The sequence below is a fragment of the Caretta caretta genome, chromosome 1 (genome assembly GCF_965140235.1).
Source record: "Caretta caretta isolate rCarCar2 chromosome 1, rCarCar1.hap1, whole genome shotgun sequence".
NCBI classification, from domain to species: domain Eukaryota; kingdom Metazoa; phylum Chordata; order Testudines; family Cheloniidae; genus Caretta; species Caretta caretta.
In genome coordinates this window covers 376,051-393,988 of record NC_134206.1, presented here as the reverse complement: position 1 = coordinate 393,988, position 17,938 = coordinate 376,051, and the positions used below count along the sequence as shown (strand labels likewise).

The window sequence follows — 17,938 nt, the reverse complement described above, 5'->3', positions numbered from 1 at the left end:
TTGTCTGGCTCACTGCCCCCCAGAATGGACCCAGCAGAGGGGTCCCGTTCTCTGCACCTGCAAGCTCTGTTTTAGACCATGTTCCTGTCGTCTAATAAACCTTCTGTTTTACTGGCTGGCTGAGAGTCACGTCTGACTGCAAAGTTGGGGTGCAGGACCCTCTGGCTTCCCCAGGAGCCCCGCCTGAGCGGACTCGCTGGGGGAAAGCGCACGGAGAGGCAGAGGATGCTGAATGCTCTGAGGTCAGACCCAGGAAGGTGGAAGCTGTGTGAGCTGTGTGTCCTGAAGACAGGCTGCTCACAGAAAGGCGACTACCCCAGAGTCCTGACTGACTTCATGGGGAGCAGTTCCAGAGCATCGCCCAGGGACTCCGTGACAACTGGTGGCAGCGGTGGGATGTACTGCACCCCGTGGATGGCGCTTCCTGCAGTAAGTGACTGGGGAGCAGTAACACGAAGGGGGATTGCCGAGGACCAGGCCTGCTGAAGGCTCAGAGAGGAGCGGTTTCGGGGGGCGGTTAACCCCTGGGAGTGTGTGACCAGCGAGAAGGATTGTGCAGTAACAGGGTTCCCCTGGGGACTGCAGCGAGCAGTCCAAGGGGCGGAGGAGTCTGCAGCTCGACCCTGGCAAAGAGGTGGTGACCTCGAGAAGGGCTGGCACACTAGGGGTTCTCCCTGGAAACCGTGGGGAGCTGAGAGCACACGGGCCTGTGAGTCCACAACAACTTGGGAGGAGCGGAGTGATGGCCTGTCACCGTCTCCTTAAGAAGGACATTGTAACCCTGTGCAGAAAGAGAGGGTTGAGCGTTGGAAAGTTCACCAAAGCAGAGTTAATCGTGCAGCTGGAGGAGGATGACCGCTCTAAGGAACAGATTCCTGACCCCAACTGGGGCTATAGCAGGATCTGGGAGCAGCTGGAGCGGGAGCCAGGCATCGCCGAGACTCCTGTCCCCGACCAGACGGGGGTCTTCACGATCGGGTTCCCCATCGGGGGATCGAGACGGACGGGATTGGAGCGGAGTCTGAGAGAGCAAGAGGACCGTGGGAGACAGCGAGAGCCCGAGAAAGAGCTGCAGAAGCAGCAGCAGGATGAACTGGCGGTGGTGGGGCGGAGAGGCCTAGGGGACCTCCCCGGGGTGAGTGGGGATAGATCCCGGGGGGCCAGTTCCGCAGGGAACCTCGAGACTAAATTGCTGCCCCTAGTTAAGGGGGGGGTGTGTGGATGCCCACCTCACTGCCTTTGAGCAGGCTGGAGATCTGAACCAGGGGGACCCTGCGGAAAACCCCCGGTGTCTAGCTCCCTTGCTGGGTCCCAAGGCCACAGACTCCATCAGCCAGATGGGTGGGGAGGTGGACAGGCTCCCACTCCTGACCCCAACCTATATGTCTGTGTGGAGTTCCCTGGGGTCAGGCCCCTCGGACCCCCAGTGGGAGCGGAAGGGGATGGTCAATGGGGAGACATTCCTGGGGTGGCGAGATCCTGGGACAGAGAGAACTGGTGTCAGACCCTGGGTGGTGCAGCCTCAGAGGCTGAGGGCCTGTGTGAGCTGGGTGAGGGTCCCAGGGACGAAGCCCCTCGCCCTGCCTATGGCCCAGATCCCTGTGCAGACCCAGGAGGGGTGGGGCTGGCTGGCCGTTGGGGTGCCCCAGGACACCAGCTGCGAGACCCTGTTGTGGGGTGACTGTGTCTCTTTGGGACAGGATCCAGGCCCTGCTCCTGTAACGGCCGAGGGTTTGAATTTGAATCCAGGGAACCAATCGGTGGAGAGGGAAATGGTCAGTGAAAATGCAGATGACCTGGCTGGCAGCAGGGAGGAGCCGCTAGGCTCAGGCTACCTGCCTGCCTGTAACCAGACCCCTGGGGCTGGGTGGGACAGAGAGATGCTCCCTGCCCCCTTGCACACCAGACTGGGGACTCTCGCTGGCTCTGATGCAGTGAGGAAAGCAGTGGCCTGCCCCCACTGGGACAGCAAGGGCAGTGCTGAGCACAGTGGGAGCTGAGACCCCAGCTGAGTGGGGGGAGACACAGGCAGGGCAGGGGATCTGTGGGGAGTGGCAAGGTGCTTGGTAAGGGAAGTTTGGATGAGCCTAGGCAGCCTTGTGAGCTGATGGCTGTGTCCAGTCAGCAGGGTGGGAAGGCGAGGAGAGTGGAAGATGAGAGTCCCTGGACCTTACCTGTTAGCTGGGTGGAGAATTGGGACAGTGAAGGAAATGGGTCTCTGTCTGTCAGGGGTATTGACTTGCCTATGGAGGGAGCTACCCTGATCTCCAAGCAGTTGTCTGTGACCAGCCTTGTGTGCTGGGACAAAGGGAATGGGATCCCAACCTGTGTGTCTGGTAAAGGAGAAAGTGTGTCCGGCTCTTCTTGGTCTGTGGAGCAGACAGAAGGGGCCTTTCAGCCTGTGATGGTTGAGGGTCATGCAGTTGTCTCAGAGCTGGTTCTGGATTCAGCTAAAGCCCAGGAAGGGAAGGGTCCTAAGTTTCTGTCTGCTCGGGAGAATGGCCCTGTAACTAGGTCGCATCCAGTTAGGGTCTATGTAAAATCCCCGAGACCAGACAATTCTGGTGCTTGTATTTTGCCTGTTGCTAGTGTGTTGTTGGAAAGGGTGTAGCAACTCTGTCTAATCAGGGTGAGATCCTAGCCAGGGCACAAGGAGAGCAGGAAGGTGATGTGATTGTGGAACCTACTGAGGGTGTGGAAACCTGTAGCAAGAAGGAAAAGATTCCTGAACTTGTGTGTGGCAAAGGGAAGGAGAATGCTTCTAACCTTGTATCTAGGAAGTCTGTAAGTTTGCATGAAAGGGGATTGTGTAGGAATCCGCCTGATGGGCCAGAGGTGATTCTGGATGTAAGGGAGACCCAGAAAGAGTCTGTAGTTGCTCAGGAAAGTGTTCCCCTAGAGCAAGCCCTAGGTAAAGAGGGTAAGAGCAGAATTTCTGGGAGGGGGTGAATTGTTGCATAGAAAAGCCCTCGGGAAAGGAATCCTCATGGAGTCTTTGCAAGCAGTTTACTGCCACTGAAGGGTGTGAAAGTGATTTAATCAAGAAAGTTTCAGTTCCTAACAGCCAGAAATTTTCTGTTGTGAATGGATCCACTGACTTTCCTGTTGAAAGATCCAGTGTGGAGAGCTTTGAGAAGGTCTCAGATGGAGTGAAAGCTATTAAGAAAGGTATACCGTCCTATAACCAAGTGGCTGTGTTTGGCCAGCTTGTTGGGGAGACAAGGTTGTTGGGAAAGGGATGTCTCCATGCTAGTTCTGTAAGTGAACAGTATGTGGCCCAGGTCAAGATGGGGGCCCTTAACCAAGAGAGCCCGAATTGCAGCCCTCCAGACTGGAGCTCTGGGAGAAAACCCAATCCCAGTTTGACCCCCTGGGGTTTTGGGGTGGCCAAAGGGCATGGGCTGCAGAAACCTTCCCACATGCAGCCTGCTAGTGCTATCGACCACCCCCGACCTAAGGGAGGGCGTGAAACTGGAAGGGCCTGGTGTAACTCCTACCAAGGAACGGGAGAGATGCTGGGGCATCCATGGGAACATTGGTGGCTTCAAACTTCCCCAGGTCACCGGGTAAAGTGACCCCGCTCAGTTCGATCTCGAAGGGGGGAGAGATGTGACGAAGTGGGCCTGTTCTTAATGTTTCCTCTGAATAGTGTGGGGGTGCCTCAGTTTCCCCTATGCAGTTCTTAAGTATCTAGGTGGTGGGGTAAGGGTGTATGATCATTGCAGAGCCCTAGAGGGCAGGTGTGTGCAGGGATCTGGACACAGAGAATGGCCGACACCCTGTTTCCTGGCAACTGATGGCCTGGGCCCTTCCCCCCCTGCAAGGTGAGAGCTGAAGGGTTGGAGAACAAAGGAATCAGGTGACCACCTGGCCCGGGAAAGGAACAAAGCCCAGAGGAGGAGGGGCTGGAGGGGTTTTCAGTTTGGGGCTGGCTGGGACATGGAGTGAAGTGCAGACCTGGTTGTCTGGCTCACTGCCCCCCAGAATGGACCCAGCAGAGGGGTCCCGTTCTCTGCACCTGCAAGCTCTGTTTTAGACCATGTTCCTGTCGTCTAATAAACCTTCTGTTTTACTGGCTGGCTGAGAGTCACGTCTGACTGCAAAGTTGGGGTGCAGGACCCTCTGGCTTCCCCAGGAGCCCCGCCTGAGCGGACTCGCTGGGGGAAAGCGCACGGAGAGGCAGAGGATGCTGAATGCTCTGAGGTCAGACCCAGGAAGGTGGAAGCTGTGTGAGCTGTGTGTCCTGAAGACAGGCTGCTCACAGAAAGGCGACTACCCCAGAGTCCTGACTGACTTCATGGGGAGCAGTTCCAGAGCATCGCCCAGGGACTCCGTGACACGGGGTGCCAGAGCTGGACCTCTTCGCCACCCAACAGAACAAATGCCTCCTATTGTCTCTGGAGGTCAAACTTCTTTATGCTCCCGCCCATCCCTATGGTGCCCAGAATGGTATCCAAACTCACACAAGATTGAGCTGTTTTTATTGATGGCTTGGCCTCAGCCTCACTGATTCGCCGACCTTTTGAGCCTCCCCAGTTGGGATCTAAGGCCTCTCCCTCAGGAACCAAAAATCATTCCTCAGGACTATGGCCAGACTCTGCAGCCCAGCCCTCTCCTGGCTGCGCAAGGATTAGATCATCACTAGCTGCCTGCTGTGCTGTGGGTCAACATGTTCCTTCGAACAGCAGAGACTCGTCTACCAGCTCTGCTTGCCGTCCTAGCAAAGCACTCTCTCTTCACAGGCTCCTAGCAGTTTATCTGTGTTATCTGGGTCACTTAAAAGAGCAAGGCCTTTCCTGCCATGAGTTCAGTAAGGGGTCACCTGGCTATCTCAGCATTTCAGCTCCCTACAGAGGGCAGGGCTGTGGTCTCCAACCCCAGGACATCCAGGTTTCTGAAAGGTCTGGACAGACTTTTCCCTCCTCGTGAAGCTCCATTGCCAGGACCTCCATTTGCCCCCTGGCCACCTGCTTGTTGGTTCATCTCTCAGTGTAGCTAGCGTTTAACAGCTGTCACTTCTGTGAGGCAGGCAGCAGTGTCCCAGGCCTGTCCGGCCGACCCTCCCGGTACGGTTTTCTACAAGGACAAACTGGCCCTTCAGCCACACCCCAAATGCCTCACCAAATGGTTTTGGCTTTTCATAAGAATCTGCTGCCACCCATCTGCCCAAACCTCCCCCTCACACAGCTGTGGGAAAGCTGCAGGCCCTCGATGGTCAGCACACTAGCGTTTTATGTGACAGGACTACGGCATTTCAGTTATCGCTACAGCTAGTTCCTTGGCTGAAAGAATGAAAGGAAAAGTTGTGACTTCCCTGGGATTTCTTCAGGCATTTGCCTGTTGCTAATACTCCTCTCTCTCCGAGAGTGGTCCCACATTCTACAGGGGCCCAAGCAGCAGCAGCTTTCCTGGGTCCCGGTCCATCAGTGACCTTCGCAAGGCTGCTAGGCGGGCTCCGGTTCCTACGGTCACCCTGGCTGTGTCTCTCCCTGGCCTCCAGGGCAGGGCTGGGTCTGGGCCAGCAGTACTACACCCCTGGTTTAGGTGGGCTCCCATACCCGCCTCTGGCTGGCAGTGTACAATGCACATTGCAGCCCCGCCCCACCTCCCTCCCCTCTGCATCAGGCTCACTGTAATATTGGCTTCTGGCAGGGTCAGAACGGCGCCAGCCCTTTATACCCTGGGCTGGCAGCACAAAGGCCTACGCACTGCCCGCCGGCTGTCGCTACGGGACAAACGTCCGGGCACGCATTGAACGGAAGAGTTACCACCGTTTCACGCCGCTGTGCTGGTGTCTCTCCGAGTCCCAGCTCCCTCAGGCCGTCTCCTCAGCAGAGACAATTAAGATTTATGGGGCCCTGGGTACAAAGAGCATTTAGGCCCCCCATGGCCTGGAGGCCCAGGGGTACCAGAACAGGGGGTTAGGGCCTCCCCCACTTTATCATGGGCATAGTAGCCTCGGGCAGGTGTGGAGTGGCAATGGCTGTGCTTCCTGCCGGGGGGAGCTGATGCTCCTGCTAGCAGTGCAGCCTCTTACCAGTGTGGGGGTCTGAGGTGGGCCTTAGACCCCCCACCTCGCTACAGGGCCCTGCCCCCTGCTCCTCCTCTTCCCCCCAAGGCCCAGCATTCCTCAGCTGCAACATCAGCCTGGTCCAGTGCCGCCGACGGCCAGTGTTGTGGGCAGCCCACCCAGGGCCATCAGTGAGAGGTGTGGGGCTGCTCCTTGGGCCTCTGGCCACTGCCCCCACCACAGCCCCAGGCCCCCTGTGCCCTCACTGCCTGCCCTGGGCTTGCTTCACTGCAGAAATGGACCACGCCTTCCTGAAGGGCCTGACTGTGATTGACTTGAGCCTTAGCCAGTCAGCGCTGGAGGATCTGCTGCTGGAGGAGGTGCTGCATGCCGAGAGGCTGGAGGCCCAGACCCACTGGCGCACGCTGCAGCTCAGCATCCTGCAGCTGGAGGACAAGCTGCAGGACACGGAGGTGAGAAGGCGTCACTGGCCCAGCACGGAGAATGGCTCCCTGCTAGGGCCAGCTCACGCCTCCCCCCGATGCCAGGCCTGCCTGGAGGGTGCTGCGGGCACCGCGGGAGCAGCCCCAGCCCCCAACTGCCCCTGCCCCGGCGGGAGGAGGAGCCTCAGCCTGTTCTTAGCCACACGGGCATTGCTCCCTGGCTGATGCTGGGCCTGCCCCCCCATGGCACCCGAGCCCCCCGTCGCACCCTGTGACACCTGAGCTCCCCGCCACGCCCCTGTGATACCTGAGCCCCCCCCACCGTGTCCCTGTGACACCTGAGCTCCCCACCACGCCCCCGTGATACCTGAGCCCCCCACAATGTGTCCCTGTGACACCTGAGCTCCCCGCCACGCCCCCGTGATACCTGAGCCCCTCGCCACGCCCCAGTGACACCGAGCCCCCCCCACCGTGTCCCTGACACCTGAGCTCCCCGCCACGCCCCCGTGATACCTGAGCCCCCCCACCGTGTCCCTGTGACACCTGAGCTCCCCGCCACGCCCCCGTGATACCTGAGCCCCTCGCCACGCCCCAGTGACACCGAGCCCCCCCCACCGTGTCCCTGACACCTGAGACCCCGCCACAGGACAGCTTAGCCCCCCCATGACTCCTGAGCTCCCCCAGTCGCTGTGACACCCCCCACCCCCAACGCTGGGACCCACCCCCTGCTCTCTGTGCAGGAGGAGTTGCTGGAGCTGATCTTGCAGCCCTCGGGCCCCCTGCTGGAGGAGGAGGAGTTCCTGCCCCTCGTGCGGCTGCTGCAAGGCCGGCTTGAGACCCAGCGCGCCGGCCACCAGCACCTGCTCTCCCTGCGCCAGCACCCCCTGGCCGTGCAGGCCAAGTACCGGCAGGTGGGGCGCCTGGGGGCAGCGCTGCACCAGGCCCTGCGGCAGGTGTGCCGCCTGCACCCCTCCTACCGCTGCTGCCCGGCCCGCTGCGTGGCCGTCGCCCGCAGGGCCCTGCTCGCCACCAAGCGCGCAGACGCCAGCAAGCTGGAGGCGCTGGAGGCGCGGCTGCTGGAGCTCAGCACGCGCCTGTCCCGCCAGCTGCTGGCCCACGCTCAGCCACGCCTGCAGGAGCCGCACAACCTGCTCCTCAGCTTCCTGGGGGCCCTGGCACCCCTCCGTCTGGCCGGCCAGCTCAGCCCGCTGGACTGGCTGGCCTTCTGCCAGGGCCTGCAGGCACCTGCAGCCGAGCAGCTGCTGCAGCCAGCCAGGGCCGCGAGGCCGGGCTGGGTGCGTGCCGCAGCCTGGCGCGAGGGCGGGCTGCTGGAGTGCCTGCCTGGCTTCCGGGGCCTGCGGGCCTCCCTGGCCGAGCAGGCTGCCCAGTGGCAGGAGTACTTTCGCCTGCCCGCCACGGTGGTGGGCCCCGCCCTGTGCCCCAGCCATGCCCACCTCAGTCTCTTCCAGCGGGCCATGCTGTGGCGCATCTTCTGCCCCGAGAAGCTGAGCGGCGTGCTCCGCGACCTCACCACCTGCCTGCTCGGCCGCCCTATCGCCGAGGATGCCACCTACAGCGCTGCCGGCATCTACACCTGCAGCCAAACCGACCTGCCCCTGCTCTTCCTCACCCCACGCTGGGGCCTGCCCGGAGCGGCCACACACCCGCTGCACTGGATCCGGCAGATGGCCAAGCAACGGCACTGCGTAATGCCAGCCCCTGCTGGGGCCGCACCTGGGGGGCAGCATGGAGGGAGACTGGTGGAAGAGGGGCAGCGAGGTGGGGTGGGGGAGGGGCCTGGGGGGCACCTTGGTGGGCGGGGCCAATGGAGGGAGGTTGGTGCAGGGGAGGGCATGGCTTGGGGGGACAGCAAGGTGGGATGGCCACTAGGGGTGCTGGTGTGGGCACTGGGGTGCGGCGGGGGCAGGGTGTCCCGTGCTGGTTGCTGGGCGACTGACCCAAGCAGGCCTGAGACCCCCCTCCCGCGGATCCCACACCCCTGCTTGGGCAAGGGCCAGGCCGGCTGCACTGCCCTGCGGGGAGCTGGGGGGCAGGGCACTGACGCCAGGCCGGTGTAACCTGCTTCTTCTGCAGCTGGGCATCGTCGTCATCTCCCTTGGCACCCCGGGCTGCATGCACCATGTGGCCGAAGCCCTCGGCACCTGCCCCAAGTTGGGCCACTGGCTGGTGCTGAACAACTGCCACCGCCAGGAGTGCTGGCCCCCGGCGGTGCTCACGCAGCTCAGCAAGCTCCAGAGAGCCCCTGAAGGTGAGGGAACCTCACCTCCCCCCCACCCCGGACCCCAAATGCTGTCCCACCACGGCCTTGCCCTGCGCCTGGCTGCTCCTGGGAGTCGCTTGCCTGCCTGCACCCCCGCGGCAGCTTCCCCTCCAGCCGCCTCCCGGACCTCCCCATCCCGTGAGCAGACTCCCACCCCTCCATGTCCTGCCCGCCCCGCAACCGCGGCATGAGGATTTCTGTGCCTTTGTCTCTTACTGCAGGGGGGGCGAAGGCCCCTGATCTGCAGCTGGCAGACATGAAAGGGGACGAGATCCACCCCAAATTCCGCCTCTGGCTCATCGCTGCAGCTGATGCCACAGGGGCCGTGCCAGGTGCGTTGGTACCCTGCTGCGTCTGCCAGACCTGAGCTCTGCCTACCCAGCACACGGTGCCCCTTCCTCACAGGCCGCAGCGCACCGTGTGGGGTGAGGCCAAGCCCAAGCCACCCATGGGCCGGGCCCTGTGGGCTGTGGGGGGAGGCGCCGGGTGCAACGTGCGCTCTGGGCGGCAGCAGGCCCTGCCGTTAGCGCCATGTGGGGGCCAGGCGCGGAGGGGTGACGGCCGTCTGTACCCCTGCAGGAGCTGTGCGCCGCAGAGCAGTGACGCTCTTCTGCGAGACCCCCCAGGAGCTGAAGAGCAGCCTGCAGCGCAGCTACGGCCAGCTGCTGGGCCAGCCGGCCTGGCGTGCCACGCAGGAGCACGGGCTGGCCCTGCTGGTGCTGCACGCAGTGCTGCTGCACAGACAGCACTACGGCAGCCTGGCCCAGGCCCGGCTCTACCCCTGGTGAGTGCGGCCGGCCCGACCCCCCGCTTCCCCAGCTGCCCGAGGTCTCACCGCCTGCTGTGTCCCCCAGGAGCGAGGCGGAGCTGTTCGCAGGCCTGAGGCTGCAGGAGCGGCTGGCGAAGGTGGTGTCCAACCCTGAGGAGGCCATGCAAGAGCTGGCAGGTAGGGAGGTGGCCAGAGCCCATCCTGCCTCCCAGGAACACTTGGGGCAGCAGCTGGGCCCATCCCTGCCCTCGCCCTCCGCGCGGTGCCCCGGAGCTCAGGCTGGCTGGGCCCAGGGCCGCGGGTCAGGGCCGTGACGGTTCCTTGCTGTTTCAGGGTCGATTCTCTACGGCGGTTACATCCTGGATGCTGGGGACACAGAGGCCGTGCAGAGCTTGAGCCAGCAGTGCCTGGGCCGTGCCTCGCGTCTGCTGCCCCCCCAGGGGGTGCAGACCCTCCTCACCGCCCTCATCAGGGGCTCCAACCTGGGTAAGGAAGTGCCCCTGCTGCCCAGTCTGCTCCCCCAGGGGTGCAGGGAGCCCTGGAGGGCGCTGCATGCCCCCAGCAGGCACAGAATGGGGCTGGAGCTGGAGGAGAAGGGACATGGGGACGAAGGGGGCTGCGACTGACTGTAGCTTTCTGCCCCCAGCTCTGCCGGAAGAGGACGTGATCGCAGACACCCGGGCCCGCATACAGCAGCTCCCGGACCCAGCAAACCCAGCCTCCTGTGGGCTGCACAAGGGCCTACAGCAGCAGCTGTTAGAGAGCCAGAGCTCAAGCCTGCTCGCAGACCTGCTGCGTTCTCAGGACCTCTGGCAGCCCACCCCCCCGCCGAGCACCCAGCAGGGAGCCTTGGGGCAGCTGGTGCAGCAGGGGCTGGAGCTGGTGCAGGAGCTGCAGGACACGCTGCAGCAGCGAGGCTGGGAGGTGGGGGCCAGAGGGCATCTCCCAAGTGGGCGCACACGGCCGAAGCCCCGGCCCCTGCTTCGCTTCCTGCTGGAGGAGTGTGGCAGCTTCCTGGCCCTGCTGCAGCAGGTGGAGCGGGACCTGCTCTGTGCTCAGGAGCAGCTGAAGGGGCGGCCCTGCCAGATCCCACGCTGCTCCACCATCCTGCGGGCACTGGAGCGGGGACGCCTCCCCCGCCCCTGGCTGCCCTATGCCCCCACTGGCCCCCAGGACCCAAGCAGGTGGCTGCAGACCCTGAAGTGTCGCTGCCGGCTGCTGTGCGGGTACCTGGGGATGGCGGCTGGGCAGCCTGCGCTGCTCTACCACCTCTCTGCCTTCCAGTACCCACGGCGCCTCCTGCTGGCACTGCTCCAGGAAGCAGCCCGGGTCGAGAAGAAGGACCTGGACCACTACCACCTGGACCAACAGGTAATGCCACCCCTCTGACGCGCAGGGCAGGCTCGCTGCTCCTGGGGAATCCTCCTTGGCCCCTCCCCAGGGCCGGCACCGGCCCTCCTGATCCTCCGCTGCTCTTCCAGGTGCTGCCCTGCTTGCTACCGCCCAGCTCCCCCCCTGAAAGCGGGCTCTACCTGACCGGCCTGGAGCTGCACCACGCCCTGTGGGACACGCGTTCAGCCCTGCTCCAGGAGACGCTCTCGGCCCAGCCCTGCCTGCTGCCCCCCATCTGGGTGCAGGCTGTGGGGGAGGCCTGGCACGCTCCAAGGCCCAACGCTTCCCTGCTGCAGTACAGCTGCCCTATCTACCTTGGCCTGCCTCAGCAGCCTGTGCGCTTGAGTAGCCAGCGGGCCGTGATGCACCTGGCGCTGCCCTGCAAGATGCCACCTGCCCTGTGTGCCCAGCACCGGGTGCACATTGTCAGCACGCTGCCCTGCCTGGAATAGAGGAGAGAGCTGCTGTGTGGGACGCAGCATGGCCCTCGGGGGAAGAGCAGCCACAGGCCACCCTGTTACCCTGCCCCCACGCTCCAGCGCAGCCCCACGAGGGCTCAGGACTCGGCTCGGGTGACCAGCAGGAATCACACAGCACAGCTCTGGGACTGCCCAAAGGAACAGGCTGCAGCTGCGATCCCCCCATCACCAGCGCAGCAGCTGCAGCCAGACCCCCATGGGCCCCTCTGGGGGCGTGGCCACATCAGTGGAAGATACTCAAGGGGGCAGTTTGGCAGCGCGGTTTGTGCAGCTCCCCAGACACAGCCCCAGGTACAGAAATAGATTGATATATTAGTGTGTACAAAACATGCTGCCTTTGCTCTCTGTCCAGGCCCCTGGCTGTGTGCAGGGCCCTCCCTGCCAGTCCCATGTCCAGGCGCGCACACATATAAATAAGGCTGAGGCAGGCTGGATACAGTATTTACAGCCCTGCAGAGGGGCTGAGGCCTGCTCCGGGGCCTGCCCTGCGGAGCCCAGGTGCTGTGCCCGGCCTGCGGGATCCTCCATCCCATCCCGGCTTGGCTGGGGCTCATTTCAGGTCGACGTCAAAGTCCAGCACCAGCAGCTTGGTCTCCTCGGTGCCATTGCGGCTGCCCACAGCACACACCAACTTCGTGTTGGAGGCGCGAATGCGCCACACCACCCCCCCGCTGCCCCCACTCTCCAGGGCCACCAGGTTGCGGACAAACTCGCCCGTCTTGAGGTCCCAGAGCTTGACGGTGCCGTCGTCCGAGCTGGTCACCACGAACTTGGAGCTGAACTGGAGGCAGGTGACGGCGCTCTGGTGCTTGCTGGGCCCTGGGGGAAAAGCACCATTAACATTAACCTGCTGCGCTGTCCCCGGCCTCGCAGGAGGCTGACGCAGCGAACCTCACTGCACCCCCGCGGCCTGGGTCCGCACCACACCCCCAGCAGTATCTACCCCGGCCCAGCCGGGCAGAGAGTCGCCCCATGCGCTGGCTGAGGACAGGGCTGCCCCCACCCCGCCCCACTTACCCTGCAGTGTCTGCAGGCACTGGCCTGTTTTGATGTCCCAGATCTTGACGGTAGAATCTGCGTTGCCCGAGACCAGGATGTTGTCCCGCAGCTCCATGCCACTGGTGAGCGACTGGTGCCCCATCAGCGTGTGCAGGCAGTTACCGCTCTCCATGTCCCACACCCGGATCGACGTGTCCAGAGAGCCACTCACGATGTGCGTCCCATCAAACTGCCCGGAAAGAGACCGGGTGAGCAGGGCTGCCCCTTCAGCAGGGAGCAGGCACGGCCCAGGCAACCCCGGGGGGGCCTGGCACATCCTGGGCATGCAGCAGGAGGGGCTTGGGCAGGAAGCAAACCCAGCTGGTGTGAGAGGGAGTGTTCTCGCCTGGGGGGGGTGGGGGGGTCTCACCTAGGGGCAGGGCCTGGGAAAGGGGCAGGGTCTCGCCTAGGGGCGGTGCCTAGGCAGGGGGCAGGTCTCACCTAGGGGCGGCGGCACCTGGAAAAGGGGCAGTTTCTGGGCAGGGTCTTGCCTGGGGATGGTGCCTAGGCAGGGGACAGGGGTTGGGGTCTGGGCAGGGTCGCACCCAGGGGCGGGATCTCACCTGCAGGGAGTAGACGCGGTTGGTGTGGCCCTGCAGTGTGTGGATGCAGCTCTCACTCTCTGGGTCCCACACCTTCACCGTGTAGTCGTAGGCGCCGCTCACCACTTTGTGCCCATCGTACTGGACACAGCGCACGGCAGCCACGTGCCCCATCAGCACGTGCAGACACTGCCCGGTCTCGATGTCCCAGAGGCGCAGCGTGGCATCCCGCGAGCCGCTCACCACCCTGCAGACGACAGGCACACTGAGCAGCAGCAGCCCCGCCATGCCCCGCTTCCCCCCTGGCCCAGCAGCCCCGCCTGGGATGGGCCCCTCTACCCGGCCCCCCTCCTGTGTGGGCTTCCCCTGCCCCACTGATTAGCTCCAAAGTTACCTGCCCCCGGGCAGGTGCCCTGCCCCCCTGCTCCCATCCCTGCGCCCCCACCCCAGGGTTACCTGCTCCCGTGCAGGTGCATGCAGCGCACAGTGGACGTGTGTCCGTACAGCGTGTGCACACACTCGCCCGTGTCCGCGTTCCACACCTTCAGCGTCCGGTCCGTGGAGCCGCTGATGACGATGTTGTCCCTCATCTGGGAGGACCAGACCCCCCCCGTGTGACCCACCAGGGTCTGCACACACTGCAGAGAGCACGAGAAAGTCAGGGGGGGGGGCAGCCACAGGCGGAAATCCCAGGTGTGAGAACAGCCAGGCCCAGGCTGAGGCCACCCCCAGCCCCCTGCAGAGGGAGCAGATACCCCATTAGGAACAGCAGCGTGGGAGCAGCCAGCCAGGCTGCTCAGCCACCCGCCCCTGTGGGGCCCAGGGACACTGCAGCCCCAGCTGCAGGCCGGGCTCACCTCACCAGTGACGGCTGACCAGACCTTCAGGGTGTTGTCGTCGGAGCCACTGACAATACGGTTGCCACAGAACTGCAGGCAGGTGATGACATGGTCGTCATGTCCCTTCAGGACCTGTGGAGGGAAGAGCCGGTAACAAGGGAGCCAGCCTGGACAGACCTCCCCCTCCCAAAGGAAACAACCAGCACTGGAAGAAGTGGGAATTTTTTGGAATATTTTCATGACCCCATGTGTGCCTCAGTTTTCCCTGGGTGACTCAGTCTCCTTAGGGTGGTGGTGGAAGGGACTGAGTTTGCTCTTGGGGCAGGTGAGGGGACATAGTTGGGTGTCACCTGCCTGTCACGGAAGATGTGCTTGGAACCCACCCAAATTGACAAGGGGCCAGAGAGCCCTTGAGTTTCTGGCCGTGCAGGGGAGTGGAGAAGGGAGGGTGGGAGGGAGGGGAGAAGTGCTGGCTGCTGGAGGGAGCTGGTCGGAGGGAGAGCAGCTTGGCTGGGCTCTGGGACACTGACCAGCACGGTCTATGCTTTTACCCTCATGTCTCTGGCTCACCGGACTCCCTGCGCTGTGTCCAGCAGCCCCACAAACCCGACTGGTCTGAACTCTGCCTGCTGTCACGGCAAACAGCCTGCCAGGGCAGAGCTCGCGGCGGCATGCAGGAGGGCACGCAGAGGCTGTCTCAGGCCGCGAGGCAGCGGCGTGGCACACCCTGAAGGAAGCGAGAGACCCCTTGGCATGTGCAAAGGGTTTCTCCAAGAGACGTTCCAATGCTGGGGGCGTAGCCCCGACCTGGGGATCTGTGACAGGGCTCCACTCCAGACTCAGAGTAACATCCACCTAGACTGCAAATGGCCTTCCCCAGGCCCCCCCAAGAGGCTGCTACAGAAGCGAAGTCACCAGGGGGGTACAAAGCAAAGTTCTGCCCTGGATCAGTGCTATGGCCCAGCTTTGGACCAGTCTCTGGGAGGACTCCGGGGGGGTCTCACTCTTCCTCCAGGGTCAGCCACGTGGCCTCACTGCTGCCTCAGCCTGGACTTCCGGGCACCTGCAGCACACATGAGTTTCATTCAGCAAGTGCGAGGCAGAGGCCTGAGGGAGCCGCACACCCCCCCGCCAGCGTCTGCAGGTGTGCAGCCAGCGTTCCCCAGCAAAAGAGTGTGTTTGTTGACTGAGGCCGCGGTGAAGCCCTTGGTAGGACAGAGAACAAAACGTTACACCACAGTCCATCTGGTCAGCCCAGAGCCCCAGGCCCCCCCTCTGTCCCAGTTCAGGTGTGTGCCGACTGCTTCCCACAGCCCAACTCTTAACTCCCGCCTCACCCCCCAGCCCCTTGGTCCCAAGCTGGGGGAGGCGGCTCAGCCCCCTGCGGAGAGGTGGGGAGTCCCGCTCTCTCTGAGTGTCCCTGTCTGGGCAGCTGGATTTGCCATGGTCCTCCCAAGAGCGCCGCTGCTGTGGAACCTCAGGCCCCAGACAGGGAGGTGCTATTCACACCCGTGTCTTACCCTGCCCAGAAAGCAGGGGACAATGCAGGATACGGGGGAAACTGAGGCACACAAAGCTTCATAAAAATATTACAAAAAATTCCTACTTCATCACAAGTACAAAGCGGCCAGGAGACAGAAAGCGAAGAGCCAGGTCACTGGTTCGTCCACCCGCGAGCGGGAGCTGAAGGTTCTGGACTAGCTCCCATCTTGGGTGATGTATTTATTAGTGATCAGGAAAGTGGGGGAGCAGGGAGGGGAAACACTGGGGTCAGTCGAGAGCAGAGAGACTGAATCCAGCTGGGGAATGGACAGGACGACAGCCATGAAATCCCATGTCAATAAGTGCAGAGTAACGTGCACGGGCGGGGGGTGTCCGTAAACCAGGACACCTCACAGGAGGCAAAATTAACCCCTTCAGCTCAGGGATGGGTGCTGGGTGCCACTATAGGCAGCCCAATGGAGCCCTGCAGGCAAAACTGCCAGAAGCTGTTGGCTGCACCAGGGATGGGATGCGAATGCCTTCAGGTCACTCAATGGTGCAGCCCCGTCTGGACGCCGCACAGTACTGGCCCCCATATCCCCCAGGGCAGTGCTAACGGGCTGGCAGGAATCACCAAGGGCTGGGAACAACTCTCCTATGGAGAGAGATGGAAAAGATTGGGATCGTTACTTGAGAAGGCAGAGAACAAGAGGGACATGGAAAATGTCTATAGATCCTGACGGGGAAAGAAACCAGGGGCTTCCGTTCTCCCAGTCCCATAGCACTGGGACAAGGGGACAGTCAATGACACGGAAAGGAGAGACACTGTGCAATTAGCCTGTGGAACTCACTGCCACAGATCTTCCAAGCTGGCCTCTGAATGGCTCGAAAGCTGCTCTGACCTCACCAACCTCGTCTTTCTAATGCCCTGAGATCAACCCGCTACAGCAACTCTGCAAGGAAGGGAAGGGAAGGGCTCCTCCTCCTGCACCAGGGCTTAAGCCCATCTGTGCCCATTAGAGCCCAGGTTCCCTAGAACTACCTCCTGCGGGTTCCTGCGTCTTCCGCCGAGGCACATGGTGCTGTCCTGCAAGGCACCAGGTACGATGCAGGCTGGACCTGAGTTTGACCCTGCCTGACAGGCCGTGTTCAGCTGCACTGTCAGACCATGGGGGAAAGCCTCAAGGCAGAACACTGGCCTAGGTGCTCAGAGACCTCAGTTCAATGCTGTCACTCAGCAGCTCGGTACCTCAGTTTCCCCTCTCTGCAGTGGGGATGACGGTCCTGTCCTGCCACCCAGACACTGGGGTGATGGGTTGCAGGCAGACAGACCAGACTCTACTTCCGGCCAGGGTCACTGGGGAAAGGCAGGCCAGGCTGACGGTTCCTCTGCAGGGCGCAGGAGCAGCGGGTTCAGAGGAGCTCAGATCATCCCAGGAGAGACCGTGAGGCCACAAAGGGCCATTAGATCCTGTGATCCAGAGAACCCCCCCCCCCCCCCCGGTTGCCCCCGCACTGAGCCCGACAGCTCGTGTCTAACCCCCTTCCCCGGTTCCCCCCGCACCGAGCCCGACCATTCGTGTCTAAACCCCCCTCCCCGGTTCCCCCCGCACCGAGCCCGACGGCTCGTGTCTAAACCCCCTTCCCCGGTTCCCCCCGCACCGAGCCCGACGGCTCGTGTCTAAACCCCCTTCCCTGGTTCCCCCCGCACCGAGCCCGACCGTTCGTGTCTAAACCCCCCTCCCCGGTTCCCCCCGCACCGAGCCCGACGGCTCGTGTCTAAACCCCCCTCCCCGGGTCCCCTCGCACCGAGCCCGACGGCTCATGTCTAATCCCCCCGGTTCCCCCCGCACTGAGCCCGACGGCTCGTGTCTAATTCCCCTGGTTCCCCCCGCACTGAGCCCGACGGCTCGTGTCTAATTCCCCTGGTTCCCCCCGCACTGAGCCCGACGGCTCGTGTCTAAACCCCCCTCCCCGGTTCCCCCCGCACTGAGCCCGACGGCTCGTGTCTAAACCCCCCTCCCCGGTTCCCCCCGCACTGAGCCCGACGGCTCGTGTCCAGAGCTTGCTGCAGAAAGAGGCCAGGGCCGGCACTGATCCACCGAGAGATGGGGAATCCACCACGGCCTTGGGAGTTAGTCTCAGTGTTAGACATTGGGGCCTTGTTTCCACTGAGCTTGTCTGGCTTCAGCTTCCAGCCGTGGTCATTGTCAGTGTCATCAGAGCCGTACAGAGGGGAAAATCCCCTCCCTGGCCCTACACACTGCTCCCCTGTGTGCATCCAAGGGCCGCATTTGCCAGTTGTGCCACAGTGTCGCACAAGGAGCTCCCATCGTGTGTCTGCTGATCCCCAGACCTCTGAACAGTGGCTGCTTTCCAGGACAGTCCCCAAGCCCCCTGGAGGGACAGCCAGCACTCCCCGCTGATAGGTAACTGCATCTTACCACTCGAAAACTCTCCTTTGAATGGGCCCCACTTCCCAAGAGAGCCAGGTCACCGACTGCCCCACTCGCCTCTGCAGCTCTGCCACCCACACGTCTTACAGGCACGTTTCCAGGTCACAATGAAAACGCTGACCAGGGCCAGGCAGCACCACGCTCTGCAGATGCTCATTGGGAACACCCCATGGGATGGCAATTCCCCATTGCCAGCAAGCCAGCCTG

At 62.8% G+C, this 17,938-nt stretch overlaps 2 protein-coding genes across 3 annotated transcripts in view; one reads left to right on the top strand and one right to left on the bottom strand.

Annotated features, from left to right (window-relative positions):
* DNHD1 (dynein heavy chain domain 1) overlaps window positions 1-11,612 on the top strand; it is a 171,281-nt gene extending 159,669 nt beyond the window's left edge. Inside the window, exons 35-43 of the mRNA XM_075125455.1 lie at window positions 6,305-6,483; window positions 7,923-8,159; window positions 8,548-8,722; window positions 8,956-9,066; window positions 9,314-9,518; window positions 9,589-9,680; window positions 9,837-9,989; window positions 10,150-10,874; window positions 10,985-11,612. Coding sequence (XP_074981556.1) covers window positions 6,305-6,483; window positions 7,923-8,159; window positions 8,548-8,722; window positions 8,956-9,066; window positions 9,314-9,518; window positions 9,589-9,680; window positions 9,837-9,989; window positions 10,150-10,874; window positions 10,985-11,347 — 2,240 coding nt within the window. The 3' untranslated portion in view covers window positions 11,348-11,612. The remainder of the gene's footprint in view (window positions 1-6,304; window positions 6,484-7,922; window positions 8,160-8,547; window positions 8,723-8,955; window positions 9,067-9,313; window positions 9,519-9,588; window positions 9,681-9,836; window positions 9,990-10,149; window positions 10,875-10,984) is intronic.
* A 54-nt stretch (window positions 11,613-11,666) lies between these two features.
* LOC125637768 (F-box/WD repeat-containing protein 7) overlaps window positions 11,667-17,938 on the bottom strand; it is a 42,896-nt gene continuing 36,624 nt past the window's right edge. For both annotated transcript variants that reach the window (XM_048852877.2, XM_048852800.2), the window contains 5 exons: window positions 13,812-13,925; window positions 13,411-13,592; window positions 12,976-13,201; window positions 12,392-12,602; window positions 11,667-12,193 (listed from right to left, as the gene is read on the bottom strand). In XM_048852877.2, the coding sequence (XP_048708834.1) occupies window positions 11,925-12,193; window positions 12,392-12,602; window positions 12,976-13,201; window positions 13,411-13,592; window positions 13,812-13,925 (1,002 nt within the window). In that variant the 3' untranslated portion in view covers window positions 11,667-11,924. The remainder of the gene's footprint in view (window positions 12,194-12,391; window positions 12,603-12,975; window positions 13,202-13,410; window positions 13,593-13,811; window positions 13,926-17,938) is intronic.